Source organism: Acipenser ruthenus, chromosome 42 (assembly GCF_902713425.1).
Source record: "Acipenser ruthenus chromosome 42, fAciRut3.2 maternal haplotype, whole genome shotgun sequence".
In the NCBI taxonomy this organism is placed as follows: Eukaryota; Metazoa; Chordata; class Actinopteri; order Acipenseriformes; family Acipenseridae; genus Acipenser; species Acipenser ruthenus.
In genome coordinates, this window is record NC_081230.1 from 9,915,643 (window position 1) to 9,935,156 (window position 19,514).

General features: G+C 41.3%; 1 protein-coding gene, 1 long non-coding RNA gene and 2 other non-coding genes across 5 annotated transcripts in view; 1 reads left to right on the plus strand and 3 right to left on the minus strand.

Annotated features, from left to right (window-relative positions):
- The window catches only part of LOC117400887 (uncharacterized), a 16,629-nt gene extending 5,455 nt beyond the window's left edge, over positions 1 to 11,174 (minus strand). The window contains exons 1-5 of one of the 2 annotated variants that reach the window (XR_009311437.1): positions 11,014 to 11,174; positions 1,860 to 2,017; positions 1,563 to 1,743; positions 241 to 307; positions 1 to 39 (exon numbers count right to left, since the gene is read on the minus strand). The exon at positions 1 to 39 is cut by the window's left edge and continues 205 nt beyond it. This is a non-coding gene — a long non-coding RNA (uncharacterized LOC117400887). Of the gene's footprint in view, positions 40 to 240; positions 308 to 1,562; positions 1,744 to 1,859; positions 2,018 to 11,013 lie in introns of those variants that run through there. The other variant, XR_004661839.2, reaches the window with a different exon arrangement.
- On the plus strand, positions 2,148 to 14,346 carry LOC117967052 (homeobox protein Hox-A1a-like). Its single transcript, XM_059011586.1, has 3 exons — positions 2,148 to 2,778; positions 4,834 to 5,296; positions 13,763 to 14,346. Exons 1-3 carry the CDS (start codon positions 2,148 to 2,150, stop codon positions 13,938 to 13,940), a joined length of 1,272 nt encoding a protein of 423 aa, XP_058867569.1. The 3' UTR covers positions 13,941 to 14,346.
- A 2,541-nt stretch (positions 14,347 to 16,887) lies between these two features.
- On the minus strand, positions 16,888 to 16,980 carry trnar-ucu (transfer RNA arginine (anticodon UCU)). The gene is made up of 2 exons: positions 16,944 to 16,980; positions 16,888 to 16,923 (listed from the first exon to the last, which is right to left on the minus strand). It is a non-coding gene; the product is annotated as a tRNA-Arg (tRNA).
- A 685-nt stretch (positions 16,981 to 17,665) lies between these two features.
- On the minus strand, positions 17,666 to 17,758 carry trnar-ucu (transfer RNA arginine (anticodon UCU)). Its single transcript has 2 exons — positions 17,722 to 17,758; positions 17,666 to 17,701 (listed from the first exon to the last, which is right to left on the minus strand). It is a non-coding gene; the product is annotated as a tRNA-Arg (tRNA).
- Between the last annotated feature and the right edge of the window lie 1,756 nt (positions 17,759 to 19,514).

The window sequence follows — 19,514 nt, forward strand, 5'->3', positions numbered from 1 at the left end:
ACACGGAGTGCTGTCAGCGTGAGGGATGTCTCTCTCTGTCTGGGAAAAACAAACACACCCAACAGAAGCTGATTTCAAGATATTTATGTTATTCAAAACACATACAATCATTTAATAAAATGAGTTCAAATGTATCATTTGTCAGAGTTACATCGAAAGAGATTCATCTTGGAATGGATATATATATATATATATATATATATATATATATATATATATATATATATATATTAGGCTTACCGATGCCAGGTGTATTTCAAAACTACCATCATGATGAACGAGTAACAGAACGAAAAGTTTCATTCTCCTGAAAACAAAACAGTAAAGATGTAATTAAAATCTTCTAATTTGAGTCGTATTGCTTGCAATATGCTCCAAACCGAACGTATACTGTAAACTATACTCCAGGAATGTGATGAAATGCAGCGTTATATCAGTGATGGATGTATTTCACTCGTGTGTATGGAAGTGCCGTATGTGATCCTTTTCAGACAGCATTGCTGAACCCAGGCAGACTTGATTGATTGATTCATTCATTTTCAGAAATTAAACACAACATTAAAAGTATTCTATTAGCCTATATAATGAAATCAGAAGTGAATTTATTAAAATAAAAACAAATCAAAGAGAAATATTAACGCTGTAGAGAACGTTTGAAAAGCAATTAACTCTAATTGTATAATCTTAAAATAGCGTGTAAAACACAGCATCGTGCTTAAGTGTTCAATATTAGAATGACACACTTCTGTAAGTTTGTATCGGGATATAGATAGATAGATAGATAGATAGATAGATAGATAGATAGATAGATAGATAGATAGATAGATAGACAGATAGATAGAGAGATAGATAGATAGATAGATAGATAGATAGATAGATAGATAGATAGATAAGGACCCCTTTTTAATTTCTTGTAGCCCATTTTACAAAAAAAGAGGCCTCTTACAAAAAAAACTAAACTAAACTTTACTATTCACTCCCAAGGACAATTATTATTATTATTATTATTATTATTATTATTATTATTATTATTATTGGCTATTAGAAACATCCTTCTGTGTTTATTAACTGATTAGGCATTACAGTAGGTTACAGGAGTTTTATATTTTGATGTAATGCTGTACAATCTTCCCATGGACCGGATTTCATTAGAGGTAGGATTTCCTTATTCTTTCAATAAAATAAAATAATAATAAATAAATAAAAATGCCTACTGTAGTTCGTATTCTGACACAAATATCCTCTTCGGTCTCGATTTTTAAATTACATTTTTAGAAATGTTCAAAGATTGTGTGTGGACTGTGTGGAGTTTCAGAAGTTGCCCTGCCATATGAAAAATCATCTATGCATTATAAAATAGATACATAGCTAGGAAACTTAACATGGTATAATTAAACACACAGTGACTGAAGAGGATATATAGGCATACAGGCATGCGTTCAAACTTCTACTAAATTGACTAGTCTTACACTTATCTGCGGAGACGCTTGTCTTTATCACGCTGGTTAAATACGCCGAAGTTAACAGAGTCAGCTTCACGTTACAAAGTTAAATCCACTTACCTTTGATTAATAGCATGCCAGTTACTTCACAGCGCTGTATGATCATGAATGAACAACACGTCCTGCGTGGATGTCCTGTAACGGCGGGGCAATGCTGTGTGGAGTGCAGGCCGCGTTGTTGTTTTTTTTTTGGGAGGGGTGGGAGGTGGGAGGGAATCCTTCTGCAAGCCTCATTGCTAGACTGGAAGTTACAAATATCTTTCATTAGCTCATCAAAATATCCCTTCCACTGAGGAGGTGGTGGTAGTGTGAGGGGGGGGGGGTGTAGGGCTGGCCACTGGCCAAAAAGCAACTCACTCGATAATGGATCGAATTTCTTTGGCGTGTTCCTCTCTCCCTTTCCTCTCTCTCTCTCCCTCTCTCGCTCTCTCTCTCCTCTCCCCGTGGTCACTGAGTGAAGTGTCCGATACGCTGTGTTTATAGACGGGACACAAGCTAGGGGCTAGGTCAGGTTTCTGGCCACAGAGGAAGAAAATCAATGCGGGAGGGCAGAGAAGATTAAAATATATAATAATAATAATAATAATAATAATAATAATAATAATAATAATAATAATAATAATAATAATAATAATAATAATAATAATGAATTCATGCCCAGAGTTAATCCGCGGGTTGGAGTGCAGTGATCACATTGCAGGCAGCTACCTCGCAAGTGAGTCTAGATTTCAACACTTACAGCACGGATCCGGGTTCGCTAAAATGAGCTGCGCCGGAGAAGGGCGATATTCGGTTTCCAAGGATTTCAATTTGCACCAATCACCTTACCCCGCTCTGAACCCCACCTCCGCCGCGCAACAGCCTAACGTTCACCCCACGCCGTCCTGTAGTAGCGTCCCGGCCGGGAGTCTCTCCTTCAGCCTGGGGACACCTGCCCGGGCCGCCTTCACTCATCAGCAGGAGTACGTTTCTCCTCCGACCTACCTCCACCACCCGTATTCCAGTAGCCATGAGATGGACTTTACCGCCGCGGGCTACGGCTCGAGTTGTGCGCAGCCGGCGAGTTTTTCTGGGTATCAGTCCGGGTTAGGAGCGCTGGACCAGCGGCAGTATCAGGCTTGCGCGCACGACGGGACGAGTCTGCCCCTGGCCCACAGCCGCTCCCCCGGCCAGTCCCCCGGAGACGGGAGGGAGTCTCCTCAACCGCACAGAAGTTACGGCGGCGGGAGCAAAACTTTTGAGTGGATGAGAGTGAAGAGAAACCCGCCCCGCACAGGTGAGTCCAGCAGGCTGTCCGCTTCAGAGACACGGGCTTCTCGCACCGTCATACACGGAACCAAAAAAAAAGTTTGGACTTGTGCTAAAAACTTTTTCTTTCAACCATATATGTTTTATAATAGAATTCAGTGACTTATACTCAGTGCACTGCAGACTGGAAATAGTTAACGTGTATTATTATAGGCCTATTTTAATCCTAGTTGTTGTTATTATTATTATTATTATTATTATTATTATTATTATTATTATTATTATTATTATTATTATTATTATTATTGGGAAAATAAGAATAAGTTAGATAATTACATCCTATGTTTTCGGTTACATTATTTTCTGTTTGGGTTCTATGTTTAGTATGATAGTTCCCAATATACATTGCTGGGGGAAGTTACTTTTAAAAAGGAATTGAATTGAATTTTAACGAGTTACAATTTAAAAAAACATATAACACGTTATTATTATTATTATTATTATTATTATTATTATTATTATTATTATTATTATTATTATTATTATTGCTCAAAGCAAGTGTTAGGCCTTTACGCTTTGCAGGAGCGACAGTACATCAGTTTGACAAGTCTTTAAAGAATGATACTGTTATCGCAATATGGAGTCACTAAATAAACTCTTCATGTCGGTTAGGCTAGTAGGGAGACTGTAAAAGCAGCGTCGGTTTTACCACTGAACTAATTACAGTGCACCATGAATGCGCCTGTATTTATAAAACCAAGCTGGGCAAGCCGCACCCTCGCTTTCTTACCAAATTCACTTTTCATTCGATTGCAAATGACAGAGACGTGTGTGTGTGTGTGTGTGTGTGTGTGTGTGTGTGTGTGTGTGTGTGTGTGTGTGTGTGTGTGTGTGTGTGAGCGCGTGCGCATGTCTGCCTGCCTGTCTATCTTCCATCTGGAGATTGTCAATGAACAATCGATATTTCAGTATGTTATTGACATTTTGGCTATACAAAAATAAGCCTTTATCCAAGGCAAGGTAACCTGATGTGCATGACCACTGGCTGCACTTACATACATGTCTTTGCTACAGGCTACAGTGAGAAACGCTTTTACCATCCGTGCTGCTCGATGCCATTGCTCACACAGCTCGACAGCAGTTGAATTATGGGGTGTATGAGCCGTGATTGCTGAAATATACTGTATCGATCGCTTAATGTCGTTGTTAACCCCGCTACCTTATCACAGCAAGATAAAGCGCGAGCAAGCCGGACCAGTCTCAAATACCTGCGCTTCAATCATTTACATTACAGATGCTCAAATAAGGGTTTCTGAGTGGCGCTTAGAAAGGGGATGTCTATGGTAATGGGATCGCCAGATCACGTTTATTTAAAACGGTCTCGCCACTAATCATTAAACTTGAATATATAGATGACGTGATGGGGAACCAGCATACAGTACGTCACATGTTCAAAAATGATTTCGCATCAGTTCTAGAACTGCTTTTTAGACAAAGCTGGATAAAAAATGTAAGATGAAAACAACCCGTTTTTAACACACGTCGAACTGGATTCGGTGCCTTAATGTGATGCAAGAACATTCTAGAATCCTAGTGCCGCCCAATGAAACGGCAAAGAAACACGCGCATGCAGCGATTAAGCATGCATTAGCCCGCTGGTGAACTCGCGATTCTGAAAATGATTAATGCGCGCCCGCTTTCCACTTTACTAATCATACGCTGAGGTCATCGACAGTTTAAGTAATGCTGGGGCCCCCCAAGTATCGTATAGCATTCACACATAAGAAAACTCAAGTGACCTCGTAGATTTACTCACATTGAAGTCTGTAAGGACACGGGCATGACAAAGTTTCTCTCTCTCTCTCTCTCTCTCTCTCTCTCTCTCTCTCTCTCTCTCTCTCTCTCTCTCTCTCAGGAATAAAAGGCTACCTCTATATGTCGAGAAAGGGACAGAGAGACTGGGCGTTAATTGAACTTGGGATAGTCGCGTAAAAGTTTCTCTCCAATTTCATAACTTTAATATGCGTTCTCTCTTTCTCTCTCTTTCTTTCTCTCTCTTTCTCTCTATCTCTCTCTTTCTCAGTAAGGCCGGCGGTAACGTGCAGCAGCGACTACCCGGGAGACGACCTCACGAACATCAACAACAACAACAGCGGTAGCCACGGCAACGGATGCGGTGTCCTCACCCCGGGCGCCGCGAGGACCAACTTCACCACCAAGCAACTGACCGAGCTCGAGAAAGAGTTCCACTTCAACAAGTACCTGACGCGCGCCCGGCGGGTGGAGATCGCTACCGCGCTGCAGCTGAACGAGACCCAGGTCAAAATCTGGTTCCAGAACCGACGCATGAAGCAGAAGAAGCGAGAGAAAGAGGGCTTGATGTGCGGGTCAGCCCTCTCCTCTTCATCCTCCTCCTCCTCCTCCCCTTCCTCCAGCGGCCAGGAGGACTCCCCCTCGGATAAATCTGACAACAGCGCCTCCCGGACACCTTCTCCGCCGCCTCCCAGCTCCAGACCCGAAGTCACAGCTCCTACACCGCTCCCTTTGTGAGTTCCGACCCTTCTTTGCAACGAATGACTTATAGGTTGCTGAGCTACAGCTGCAATGGGACCGTGTTTACATATATCCTTTTTTTTAGGTCTTTTTCAACCCCCAGAAAACGTGTTCTCCGAGTTTTAAAGGTGTCGTGGTACCAGCCACAGCGCGCCAATGGCTTGTGCCATGGCAGGCAGTCTTTGCCACGGAGTAGCCAATTCAAATACCCGGGGTGATTCTATGGGTGGCTATCCCAATATAAACATAAACTAAAACCAGTTCTAATTCGAATCAATGGGGATTCGATTAGATCCTTCCAATTTGGAATCCCTGGTTGCATTCTAATGCTTCTATTTATGTATTTATTTTGGAGTGTACAGTAAGTGCAGCACGTATGGGAGGGGGGTGCATTACAAACCGGGTCGCTGGATGTTAATTCGAGTTCGCCTGAGCTACTAGTTTCTTTAGTGATTTTCCGGGCGTGTGTTGGGCATTGCAGTGTAAGCGCATCAGCACCCAGATCCTTGCTTTCTTAACTGCAGTGAAAAAAAAAATGCATTGACTTTTTATTAGCTGGCACGCTGACAGATTACTGTGACGTCACGCAGAGGAGCCTGGGTGCGTGCACGGTGTTACAAAACAGACCTGGGCACTCTGAGCACTCTGATTGGCTGCGCCGGGTTCCAAGCCCATCCAATGGTCTCAATACAGCCGCGCTGGTTCGGATCAGGACCCCCTGATAGCCTCATGTTACTAATATATGATTTATTTTTGTAAAGCCGTTTTTTTTGTAAGCACAGCTGAAGGCGAGATAGACAGTCCACGTCTCCACACCTTGTTCATACAACACACAGCAGTGTGCCAATGTATCGGAATAAACTCCAGATGTGTCATTTATAACCTTCCTATACTCCCTGCATGAAAACCTCTGAGGTGAGGATTTCTGCTCAGTAATCGGTGACACAGAAACAACAGGCACTCGTGTGTGAAAATGTGACACCGCTTTGTGCTTTAATCAGGCACCTTAAACAACTTCAAAGCCTCCTGCGTTTCACCACGTGTGGCTCCGTGTTCCTTTTCTCTTGCTGTTTTAAATCAATCGCGTGTGTGGTCTGTTAAAATCACCAATTAAATTAGACAATCGCTAATTTGCTTATTTTGCCAATTTAGCAAGATCTCCAGTTCCAGTGGTATGATTTCATACGCACAGCGAATCAAAACCACCCAAGCCACGGGGTGTTGCAATACATGCGCGCGTGTGTATATTCCTGACATTGTGTAACCATACTGCCGCGATTCTTATTCGGGTCAGTTTTCAAAGTCATTCTGAAGGGCTGCGGCGCACGCACGCAGCTGTACGCGATGTTAACTAGTCTGTTTGGAAAGTGTGCGATTCATATAAAGCGTTATCCCTGTTGCAGTTAAAACAAAGGATCAAACTCGAGTAACCTTTTAAACATTACAATGAAGGTGATTAACCTTCAGCCCCGTCCAATGCGTGGAAGAAGAAGAAATTGATCTTTATTTTAACTCTCATTTGCACCGAATGTGTTTATAAATATAAAAAAAAGCATTCGGGATAATCAACGCGAGAAGTTACTAATTATGTGACAATCAAGTTGTGATTTTTCTTTCATATTAAATTAATACATAAATAAATAAGTAGCCTTATCTTATTTTTGTGGCATGATTTTGCAAGCCGATAATCTCCACTCCTTCGTGGCCTCTGTCGTATAAATCAAATGCCGGACCTCAACACTGTATTAAAGAGGTCTTCGCTGTTCTTGTGCAGATTGCAATGCTTTCGCAGTATGTTTGGTTTCTGCAAAGTAACGGGGCAAGCTGCTGCTGTATAAAGCGATTCTGATCGTGGTGCAAAAGTACATTTTAAAATCCCATCTTGTTTTGGTAGCAGTTGCAAAAGTCCCCGATGCACAACGCAAGATAACTTGGAAGCAGTCGGTACAGACCTATCAGCTGAATTATATTTTTAAAAACCGTAAAAGCTTTCTAACGTGTACAGAGTTTCTGTTGGTTAATCGGAATACAGAAAGGATGCTATCTGATGCTCTGGCTTCAGCTTTACAACCAAATATCCCAAATCAACCCCGAGAACAAATTCAACACTGATTTAATTTACAGAGTTACATTTCCTTGTGTTTTTTTGTTATTTTAAATAGACCTATACATACAGTCACACGTTGGAGAATCGAGCGTGAATAATGTTATTTTGAAAGCATAAAACTGTAATATGAAAGAAATGAAATGCGCCACAAAACAATTGAAAGGACAGTATTGCATTTCTCATCAAATAAAGTCAGACTCGCATAATGATACAACAACGAGGCTGCGTTTTATTTGAATTGTGTTCGTCATGATTTACACTAACACTCTTTATTTTTATGGAGCGCGTGTACAATCTGTTTTCTTACAAGCCCGGATCACACGCTGTGATTTAGGGACCCGAAACCGCTTTTTAATTCCGCCGGGCGAGCTCTTTTGCATGTCGGTCGCATTTAGTCCCCTTTTAAACGTTTGCAGCGTGTAGGGTACCATGCATTCCCCTGCACGAGCGTGTAAATTCCACCCCTGTCACTCGCGCTGCCATTTCTGTCTTCAAAGGTCACTGTCTAATATATATATATATATATATATATATATATATATATATATATATATATATATATATATATATATATATATATATATACAAAACAAGAATGCGTCGAAAGAGATCGGCTATCCAGCACCGTACAGCGGTTTAATGATACATAAGCCATCTTTCTTATCTCTGCTAAATACACCAGAAGAACACACTGTTTAATATTTAAATCTTATGTGTAAAAGATTTTAAAAATTGTTTTTTTTTAAATTTAGAATATTCTTTTACGTTCACTTAAAAAAAAACACGGATGTGAACATAACTGTGTGAAGTATGCGTTTATTATTATTATTATTATTATTATTATTATTATTATTATTATTATTATTATTATTATTATTATTCAGCTATGTTACCTGTTAATAAACAGAAAAACTGACCCGAAAAACCAAAAATGTAATTAAACGGTGACTTTGAAAAATAAAAATAATGAAATATTATAATTAGTTTTAACTCAAAAGAAAGTACCTTATTTTGTGTGTGTGTGTGTGTGTGTGTGTGTGTGTGTGTGTGTGTGTGTGTGTGTGTGCGTGTGTGTTTCCTTTCAGAGCCTTAAGATTTGTTGCATATCTTTAACAGGTGTATGATATGATATCCATAGCTATCTGCACTATCTTTACAAAATGTGATCCCTGCAGTGTGTTTAGGTTCTGCCAGCGTGTTTGCTCGAACGCTGCTGCGTTACACTTTACAATCGTACAGAACGATGCGGGCATTTCATTAAAAAAAGAAAAAAAAAGTTTGGATAAAGAAAGCGTAAGATATTTAATTTTCTTTAATTTTATTGTACATAAAGATCATCCTTTGATTTACTTAATGTGTAATGTATTTAATTTAAAATGCTTGAAGCTGTTCATAAAGAACCATTTCTATGTTATTATTATTATTATTATTATTATTATTATTATTATTATTATTATTATTATTATTATTATTATGTTGTTGTTGTTGTTGTAATGTATCGGACTGTATTTCATGTTTTTGTTTTCTAATCGTGCACGGTTAGTTTTGCAAAATGTGTACGACCGACAAAACTCCAGAATGCCTCCCAGGGATAAAGGAGGGATGTCGGGACTGTTGGACAGGATGTTCTGGGGGGCGGACGCGTGCACAAGGTTTTCTGGATATAAACAAAAAAACAAGTAAAAACGACTACCTCTGCGGTGAAGACTATCAAAGGATCATACGGGTTTTTTTTTTTGTTCTTGTGTACGTAATTACCTGTGCAAATAAAGTTCTCTGATAAGTATTGCGCTGTGTGTGATTGATGTCACGAGAAACACGTGCTCAGGTGATATTTCATTAAGGGATCACTGTGTTTACATCAAACTTGTTTTTCCTAATCAAACAGTCCCTTTGTTGATGCGCACGCTATATTACAGAACTGATTCCTACGGGCTTTATCATTTACTGAGATATGCGCCGAAAACAAAACCCCAAAAACTGTCCAAAGCTACAAGGACCAGCTAGAACAAGCCAAACGCATTATGGATTCCGGTGTACTGACTTTGGGAATCGCGTATCAAGATCTGCGTTTCACTATAAATACACGAAACGCTGTGTGAAGCGATTCATCAATAAGAAGGATAGTTTTTAAATATTGGACAGGGTAAAGGGGCACGTTTCAAACAGGATAGGCTTCACGTTTTACGCTTGAAATGACGTTGCAGAGTGATCGTGGTGGACTGAACCGCTTTTTAATTTCATGGTCCACTGTTGCAAGAAGCCCTTAAAAGAAAAAAAAAGTAAAGATTTCTTGTTTGATGTTCTGTTTTAAAACTTTCTATTCTGTGTCGCTTATTTCAATTTTTTAATGTTGCTTTTGTAATCAAATCGTGAATCCTATATATTTCAAATAATTCAAACAGAATATATATATATATATATATATATATATATATATATATATATATATATATATATATATATATATAACCCCAGCATATCAGATAATAGGAAACCCAGCCGGGGTTACACAGAGTCGATAGAAACACGCGCCTGCCTGTTGTTTCGGATCTAGTTAAGCATTGTAAACGTATAATGTATAATGTAACGCTGTAATGTAATCCTGTTATCTGTACAGTATATCATTATGCAGCAGCAGCATTCAAATGCATGTATTAATTATATCGGCTGTACGGCGGGGTCAGCCCCAGTAATGGCCCTGCTCGGTATGAAGCACTGAGAAAAACAATTCCGTTGTGTTACTTAGTATTTTTTTTCGGGGGGGGGGGGTAATTTTGGCTTCATGAGTTTTTTGGGCTATACATATTGACAAAAAGACTATGGATAATATGAGGCTCTGAACCGCTAATGCAATTCTCGTCTGTCTACAAGGGTCGCCCAGCGCACATGTCCGGCTAATGCATTCTGTTGCTCTCGAGTTCACCCCTGACCCCCTGACCTTTGATCGCCCCAGGACAAGACCAACCCGGTCACCGACCACCCCCTCCCCTCCCCTCCCAAGTCAATGAGTCTGCGTTCATTTGCACAGCTCATGAATCCACTAGAACATCGATAGATGCAGCACAAGCAACAGCTAGATACATCCATTCTCGGTACAGGCTGCAGCGATACTTGAACAAGGTTTAAAATGGCATCGCTCGTTTGAATGGGTGTGTAATGCAGACAGGGGGGCTGCAGCGACAGTGAAGCTAACAAACAAGCTCACAGTGAAAAAAAAGTCCTTCTTTAAATGCCACCAAAATAGCGCATGTGCACTCGGATTATTATTTTTATTATTATTATTATTATTATTATTATTATTATTATTATTATTATTATTATTATTATTATTATTATTATTATTATCTGTATGTTTCTGCTTATGGTTAAGAATAGTTAACCTTTGTCAATCTCAAAGCAGACGTTAGCTGGATTTCTAGAAGCAGATTCAATAGAATATATTAACCAGCTGGCACTGGCAAAATGACTGTGATTCCTGTTTCACTAACGATTAAAAACACCGCAGATTTCAACCACGTTACTCAGCCAGTGGAGAGCATATGCATCAATAACCAGGGCTGTTCTTCTAGTTGTTGTTTTCTCATAGACACTTTTACCGACCTATACAGACATCAGCAGCCAGACAGACGCCTCCTTTTCTCGCCAGCACTGTGCGTTCCGTCCTTAATGTCGGGCCCCGAGCTTATTAGAAGACTCCATTCCTTTCGGAATTCGTTAGCTTGTCAAATTAGCCAAAGTTGGCTCCACCTGTGGCACAGACTACCAGCTGGTGAGTGGAGCCAATAATCCCTGTGCAGAACACACTGCCTCTTTAATCTACAAGATACAAGCAAACCACGATCCATTACAAACAGATTGCCGGCTGAAAAGACTAAATTAGAAACACATTGAAAACCATAGCTTCAAACCGAGTCAGAAAACACACAACATCTTGATAATGTCAACCACTATGCGAATGGCTCCCATTGGAGCGTAATGTATGCTTACAGGACGCTGGATTCTCAATAACTGTGCAGCAGGGTCTCGAGCTTTTATAATACATGTTTTTGAAGTCCATTGCATAAGATTGCATTGAATCCCACCAATCTACACCATCATAGGAAGAGAAAAATGCATTTTTGACTTGTGTTGGTCAACTTGGTGAAAAATGCTTGAAAAAAAATTGCGGGAAATAATTGCTTTCTATTTCATGAGCGTTAATAATAATAAAAAAAATGCTTCTTTTCGAACCCCAGAAATCCGAGGTTGCGCGTATGATTATTATGACGTCGGTTTAATGGTTGGACCGCGTGGGGACCCTTTGGTTCGATTTGAAATATTTGGAACCCTCTGGAGCTCAACGTTCTTCACGCCTTCTTCAACGCTGAACCAAGCGCTACTGTATAGCCATCTGTCTTTCTTAAATCTATCTACTCTGTTGTGTTTAAAACTCGGAAACTGATCAAGGCATACGTAATTAATCAATGCGCATTCTTTAAAAAACACAATTGCCGTTAAGTATTTCAATACCTCAAAATGAATTAAAATGTTGGGTATTTTAAAGGGCAAATCGCTATCGCGGGTGGTGTAAGTCCGATCACTATTGATAGACCCTGCCGACCCCCTCCCGCCCCCTCCCGTGGAGCGCTTAGAAGAACGGTTACGACAGAATAATACCCGGCACCGTTATAAGCATTGATCGGACAAGTGCATCATATTCAACGTTAAGGAGGACGCTTCATAAAACAAACTTGAAGGGATTACTCATTTTAAATGGCTTGAAACTGTGCCTAAGAGCCGTATAGCTGAAAAATACAGGCCTTAGGGAGGGAGGGAGAGAAGGAATTGGCTAAATCTCCATTTCATTTCAGAACACTAAAAATATCAAAACGTGGATTCTGAAGAGGGGATGGATTATTATTATTATTATTATTATTATTATTATTATTATTATTATTATTATTATTATTATTATTATTATTATGATTATGCATGTAATGCTGACATTAAAATTCCCCAATGGGAGCCTGCTAATTAGCAAGACTTTCTAACACTGTGCCTGCGGTAGCGAGGAAATGCATTATCGAATGCATTAGGCATATTTGCGCTGCTAATCCGGCTCGTGCCAACAGGACTGTTTGCTGTATTATCTAATCGTCGGCTGATTTGAAGTGCGATTTGGGGGGGGGGGGGGGGCTGCACCTGCTTCGAGGGAAGCGGAGGTGACAGGAGATCACAGCCGAGCTGAGACAGCACTTTGGGTTGATGGAAGCGTGTCTGAAGTGTCCCTTTCCGGATCGATCTTCCTCGCAACGCGCTGATCAAGCCCTTTCTGATAAGCCCTGTAAACAGAGCTGTTAAGAAATGCCAGCTCCTTACTGTCTCTTGTTTGTCTGTTTGTGCATTTCTGTGAAAAAAACACACACAACGGAGAAGCTTCTGTAAGGAAATACAAACCCCAGCATTTCCTTTAACCTCGCAGTCTTCAATCAACGCCTGCTTATTTATTTATTTGTGCAAAGATAAATCTGTTAATTTTGCAAAACTATTATTGTAGCACTTTTTTTCTCCTTAAGGTGACATTAAATTACTTCCAAAATATTACATTTCAATTTCCGCTCAGTAATCAGTGATACAGAAACAACAGGCACTCGTGTGTGAAAATGTCAGACCGCTTTGTGCTTTAATCAGGCATCTTAAACAACTTCTAAAAAGTCTCCTGCGTTTCGGCACGTGTGGCTCTGTGTTCCTTTTCTCTTTACTGTTTTAAATTAATTGCACGTGTGAGCTATTAAAGTCATCGATTAAATTAGACAATCATTGATTTGCCTTTTTGACAATTTTCCAAGATTTTCAGTTCCAGTGGTTTGATTTCATAGGCACAACAAATCAAAACCACAGAAGCAACGGGGTGCTCTGATACAGAAGCAATGGGGTGCTCTGACACAGAAGCAATGGGGTGCTCTGATACAGAAGCAATGGGGTGCTCTGACGCAGAAGCAATGGGGTAATCTGACGCAGAAGCAATGGGGTGCTCTGATACAGAAGCAATGGGGTGCTCTGATACAGAAGCAATGGGGTGCTCTGATACAGAAGCAATGGGGTGCTCTGATACAGAAGCAATGGGGTGCTCTGATACAGAAGCAATGGGGTGCTCTGATACAGAAGCAATGGGGTGCTCTGATACAGAAGCAATGGGGTGCTCTAATAGTTTTGCACACTGTATATAATATATAAAATGCTCACTGCAGAAATACAGCAGTGTGTTTTCTTGTAAGGATTTATACATTAAAATGATTGTATAGCCTAAGGTGTCCCCATCAGTCATAAAGCATGCTTGTTAATATCGGTGTCTGTCTGTTTCTCTCAGGTGTGAAATGTCTTTCAGTGATGAGGAAGGGCTTGAAGATACCGTGGATGTGTGGCACAGATCCCCAATGGGGCGTGTTTCAACCCCTTTGAAATCTAAAACACAAAGGTTAGACCCCGGTCACTGTATATGTGTGTCACCATACGGAATCCACACAGTGTCAAGCATTGCACTGTAGAGCACAGGTTCGATTAGATACAGCCTGGCTGCAGATCTTCAAACTCCAGGACAACGATTTTTGCATAAAGTATATTCCCAAACATTACATTAAAATCGACATGCGTTTGAAATCCATTTGCACTGAGTTGTGTTCAGATTTTTTAAAATTGGTTTTGCAGTGAGGGAACATTATGTGGAACGTCTAGTAAAATACATTGCATTGAACCAGTGTGACTCTCCTGGATTAAAAGGGTTCTGATAATAATCTTATGCTCGTATGTATATAGATAGATAGATAGATAGATAGATAGATAGACAGACAGACAGACAGACAGACAGACAGACAGACAGGCAGACAGGCAGACAGACAGGCAGGCAGGCAGACAGACAGACAGACAGACAGACAGACAGACAGACAGGCAGACAGACAGACAGGCAGGCAGGCAGGCAGGCAGGCAGGCAGACAGTCCTCGTATTTATGTAGAGTGTGTTTCAGGTTCGTGTCTTTTCAGCGCGAGTGCTAATCAGTCAAGTTTGTTAGGATCAATATCGTTCGCTTGCCCATGTAATTAAGGGGCGGCAGTAATTGCAATCTGCATACATTAAGCAAAGCATGGAGATTGTGAGCTAACAAACGTGAGCAGGGTGACACCGGCAAGGGCAGGCTGAGACTCGGGGCGAATGGGAATGCAGAGAAAGCGCGTCGCCTGGAAAAAGAAACACAAGCAGTGTCTTCAGCACAGTCCAGATAAGATCCTGCTCTCATTTCATTACTGTAGGCAGCGCCAAGAAATTAAAAAAAAAAAAATGTTTTAACACAGAATTAATTAAGTGGCTTCACTGGTTATTAGATTTGACCCCCCCACCGGTAATAGCTTTTGCATTTATTTAGAGTGCTCTGTGATGGTGAAGAGAAAATACATTGCATTCATTACAGCAAATGGATTACCAACATAGAACAGCGAAAAAGAAGCAGTAAAGAAAGGGCTAAATTAACACAGCAGAGCTGCAGCAAAGATCATTCGGGCTGTATTTCTTACAGGTTTCCCCCCCCCCCCCCCCCCCCCCCCCCGACTCCTCACACACGCGTTCAATTACCTGAATGACACCGGCAATTGTTAAAATACTTCATTTTGTAAGAAAGCAATTTGAAAGCCCTTTGTGTTGTGAATGCTTCTCTGTCTTCATGGTGCTCTGGGTGAAGATGAAGGATGTCTCGCCTTTGGCCAAGGAATGAAGGCTAAGGAGAGGAAATGCACGCAGCTTTCCTCGTACCTCCCACACCCCCCTCGGCTGCTATACACACCTGCAGTACTTTACACTGATTCATTGATTTGTTTGTTTGTTTTATTCATCGGGGGGTGACAATTATAACATCGATGCAACGCAAACACTGCGTGCATTGCCCGTTGTCAAATGGGTCATTTTACAGAAACAGGCTTTTGCATTATTTTATTTTATTTATTTAAATCATGGTTAAGAGTCAGACTGAGGAACTGCAGTGTCTGGCCATTTTATTAGGGACTGGCAGAAGATCATCCAAGTTCAAGTTCATCCCAAATGTGCTCAGTTGGATTGAGATCTGTTGCTTTACCAGACCTCTCTGTGCTTTACAATGCTTCCCTATGCTTTACCAGACCTCTCTGTGCTTTACAATGCTTCCCTATGCTTTACCAGACCTCTCTGTGCTTTACAATGCTTCCCTATGCTTTACCAGACCTCTCTGTGCTTTACAATGCTTCCCTATGCTTTACCAGACCTCTCTGTGCTTTACAATGCTTCCCTATGCTTTACCAGACCTCTCTGTGCTTTACAATGCTTCCCTATGCTTTACCATACCTCTCTGTGCTTTACAATGCTTCCCTATGCTTTACCACACCTCTCTGTGCTTTACAATGCTTCCCTATGCTTTACCAGACCTCTCTGTACTTTACAATGCTTCCCTGTGCTTTACCACACCTCTCTGTGCTTTACAATACTTCCCTATGCTTTACCAGACCTCTCTGTGCTTTACAATGCTTGCCTATGCTTTACCATGCTGTCACTGTGCTTTTACTGTGAGCAATCTTGCACAAGGGAAGAAGAGGATGAAGAAGATGAAGAAGATGAAGCTCATCTTGAATTGAACGCTAAATTAATTTTTAAATCTCTCCTGTTGCCTTTTCACATTTCTTTTTATGGTTATTATTGCTTCTCTCGGTGCATATTAAACTATAAAGAGCATTGGGGTAGTTAGATGTGATCTGTGGTTTTGTATAACAATCAAATCATACATAATGAAATATCCACTCGCGAATTGACCAATTATGAAGGTTTGGGGTGTGCGAAATGAGTAAAAAAAAAAGATGTGATTGAATAAAATGGTCTTAAATTCTCATCTCTTTCATTTAAACAAGCAAGATGCAAAATACCGTGAAATCAAATAACGCGTCCTGTGTTCATTGCAGTGTGATCAAGTGCATTAAAAATAATTTTACACAGCTCGATTTTTCCACAATTGCAAATTACAGCACTGCGTGCATTTCAAGCCATTGTGTAAGGAACTGTACAGTATTAACTACAGAAGATAAATACCCTGGATCAAATCAACCCAAGACATTACTTCAAACTCAACACAGAGAGATGAACAAGAGGGCGTGGCTGGAGGCGGAGTCGAGTTCAGAGGGCGTGGCTGGAGGCGGAGTCGAGTTTAGAACAGAACGTGGAAGCACTTTTTTTACACAGAGTTCTAAATGCATGGAATATCCGACCAGGTGACGTAGTAGGATCTAAAACACTACATTTAAAAAAATAGATTCTGTGCTTAAGTTGAGGAGAATAGGGTGCTCACAAGGGACGACCCTGATGGTTCAAATGGCCTCTTTCTTTTGATTAAAGTTTATTAAAATGACAAAGCTTCGTTTACTGTCTCCAAAATATGTTGGACATTTTATTTGTTTTTACTGTACATCTAACACGCAAAACAACGACTCTGGTGGGACTCGAACCCACAACCTTTGAATCACCTCTCACTGTGTTTAACTAGAAGTCCAATGCGCTATCCATTGCGCCACAGAGCCCCACGGGTACAACAGACGCCCCCTAACTACTCAGTCCTGCACTGTCTCAAAGGGCTTCTATCATGACGTCAGTGCTCCATTGCTTAAACCACTCGACCTGTCTGCAGTTTAATCTACACACACACACACACACACACACACACACACACACACACACACACACACACACACACACACACACACACACGTGCATGAAAGCGACACACACTTAACACGCACTTTTTAATCAAAACTGAAACTTAAAAGTGTGGAGCGAGTTCAAAACGCAGCCGCAGGCTCTCTCTCTCTCGTGCACTCGCATTTTAGAACCCGCACGCACCATCATGCGTGCACGGGGGGGTACGCGCACGTCGAAAGCAACCAAGCGACGTGTTGTTGTTTTTTTTTTAAAAGAAAAAGTTGGTTTTAAACTGAAATCTAGTCTCTCACACACGAAACATAGTTTACCGTTTTAAATGGGGATTAAATGTTGCCTTTTTCCAGATAAGAAACATTATAAGTGCAGCTAGCAAAAATAAAAACATTTAAAAAAACAACTATCGCTGTGCAACGCCGAAGCCAATTCGACTGCTAAATTGAATATTACAAAACACACACGTCGCTAAATATCGCATTTAATTAGATGGCTAGTTCGAAAGTCAATTTATTTATGTTTATATTTTAAAATAAATAAATGCAAAAAACACGACTCTGGTGGGACTCGAACCCACAACCTTTGAATCACTCTTCACAGTGTTTGACTAGAAGTCCAATGCGCTATCCATTGCGCCACAGAGCCAGCTGAGCAACAGGCGTCTCTGAGTCAACTCGGAGAAACAGCACGCAAACTATTTTTTTTTTTTTTTTTGACGCGCACAAAACGAACACAATGCATTTATTCGCCAAACTTCAAAGTGAAAACGGATGCAACGTAGTAACCCTTTCGTGCACGATGACGTCATATGAGTACGGATACATAAACGAACCCCCCCCCCCCCCCATTTCATTTTTTTGTCCGACTCTCGGTTTTCTGCAGCTGCAATTAGGTCACCAGCCTGCTGTGCTGGTAGCAATTAAACAGAGCCTGATACAACAACAGCGTGATTATAGCGAGGGGGCGCTTCAAAATGGCAGGGTGGCTGTTATTCTAGAGATGGGCCATTAAACTGCAAAAATGCAAATGTAAATACTGAGTCCTTTTGTAACCCTAAGAATCACAACTAGTGTAGATCGGCTTGACTCGGTTTCTTCTAGTTTCAGTAACACTGATGAAGGCACTAGCATTAGAAACGCCTGTCTGCTTGACTCGGTTTCTTCTAGTTTCAATAACACTGATGAAGGCACTAGCATTAGAAACGTCTGTCTGCTTGACTCGGTTTCTTCTAGTTTCAATAACACTGATGAAGGCACTAGCATTAGAAACGCCTGTCTGCTTGACTCGGTTTCTTCTAGTTTCAATAACACTGATGAAGGCACTAGCATTAGAAACGCCTGTCTGCTTGACTCGGTTTCTTCTAGTTTCAATAACACTGATGAAGGCGCTAGCATTAGAAACGCCTGTCTGCTTGACTCGGTTTCTTCTAGTTTCAATAACACTCATGAAGGCACTAGCATTAGAAACGCCTGTCTGCTTGACTCGGTTTCTTCTAGTTTCAAGAACACTGATGAAGGCACTAGCATTAGAAACGCCTGTCTGCTTGACTCGGTTTCTTCTAGTTTCAGTAACACTGATGAAGGCACTAGCATTATTATTTATAGATCATACACAGGGAGGGAGGAAGCGAGGCAGTGTGGCTCTAGTGGAGCTGAGGAGGGACTGGGAGGGAGGGAAGCAGTGTGGCTCTAGTGGAGCTGAGGAGGGACTGGGAGGGAGGGAAGCAGTGTGACTCTAGTGGAGCTGAGGAGGGACTGGGAGGGAGGGAAACAGTGTGGCTCTAGTGGTTAGATCTGAGGAGGGACTGGAATCAAAGGAAGCAGTTTGTACTGTATACTTTACTACAAGCATACATATATATGCACAGTCCTTTTCTGTGTGCACCCATCCCACTGGAGAAGGTAGCAGATCAGTCCCTGCCTGATGAAAGGGGACAGCGTCTCCAGCACTGCCACAGCAAGCCTGTGTTTCTTGTGTAGCGGTTTATTTTAAACAGCTGTAAGCCCCCCCCCCCCCCTCCCCCCTCCCCCCTCCCCCCAAGATGAATGACTCCAGATATGAACAGCCTGCAATGTTTAGGAATCCGTGCTGCGAGGGGGGAGTGAGAGAGAACCACAGAATCAGGCAGTCCTGGTATGTAGAACTGGAATAGAAGTAGTCGTCTTTTACAGCCATATTAAGGACTCTTCCTGTGTTTTGTCTTGGCAGTTTGCAGTGTGTTTACCCACGCTGCGTGTTTTTAATGCGGCCGGCTCTTATGTATCACCCCATTTGTCTGAGTCCCTCCATTACCAGTTCATTTGGCGCTGGCAAAGCAGCAAGCTATTAGCTGATAGGAGATGGATGAAAGTAAAATACAGAGAGAGACAGGTCAGAAACACAGGATGATGAGGATAGTAAA

What these genes read in the sequence shown, in the direction of transcription:
- LOC117967052 (XM_059011586.1), top strand. Translation starts at nt 2,148, where the DNA reads ATGAATTCATGCCCAGAGTTAATCCGCGGGTTGGAGTGCAGTGATCAC. An exon ending in GAGAAACCCGCCCCGCACAG is followed by an intron (nt 2,779 to 4,833) that starts GTGAGTCCAGCA and finishes TCTCTTTCTCAG; the next exon opens with TAAGGCCGGCGGTAACGTGC. An exon ending in GCTCCTACACCGCTCCCTTT is followed by an intron (nt 5,297 to 13,762) that starts GTGAGTTCCGAC and finishes TGTTTCTCTCAG; the next exon opens with GTGTGAAATGTCTTTCAGTG.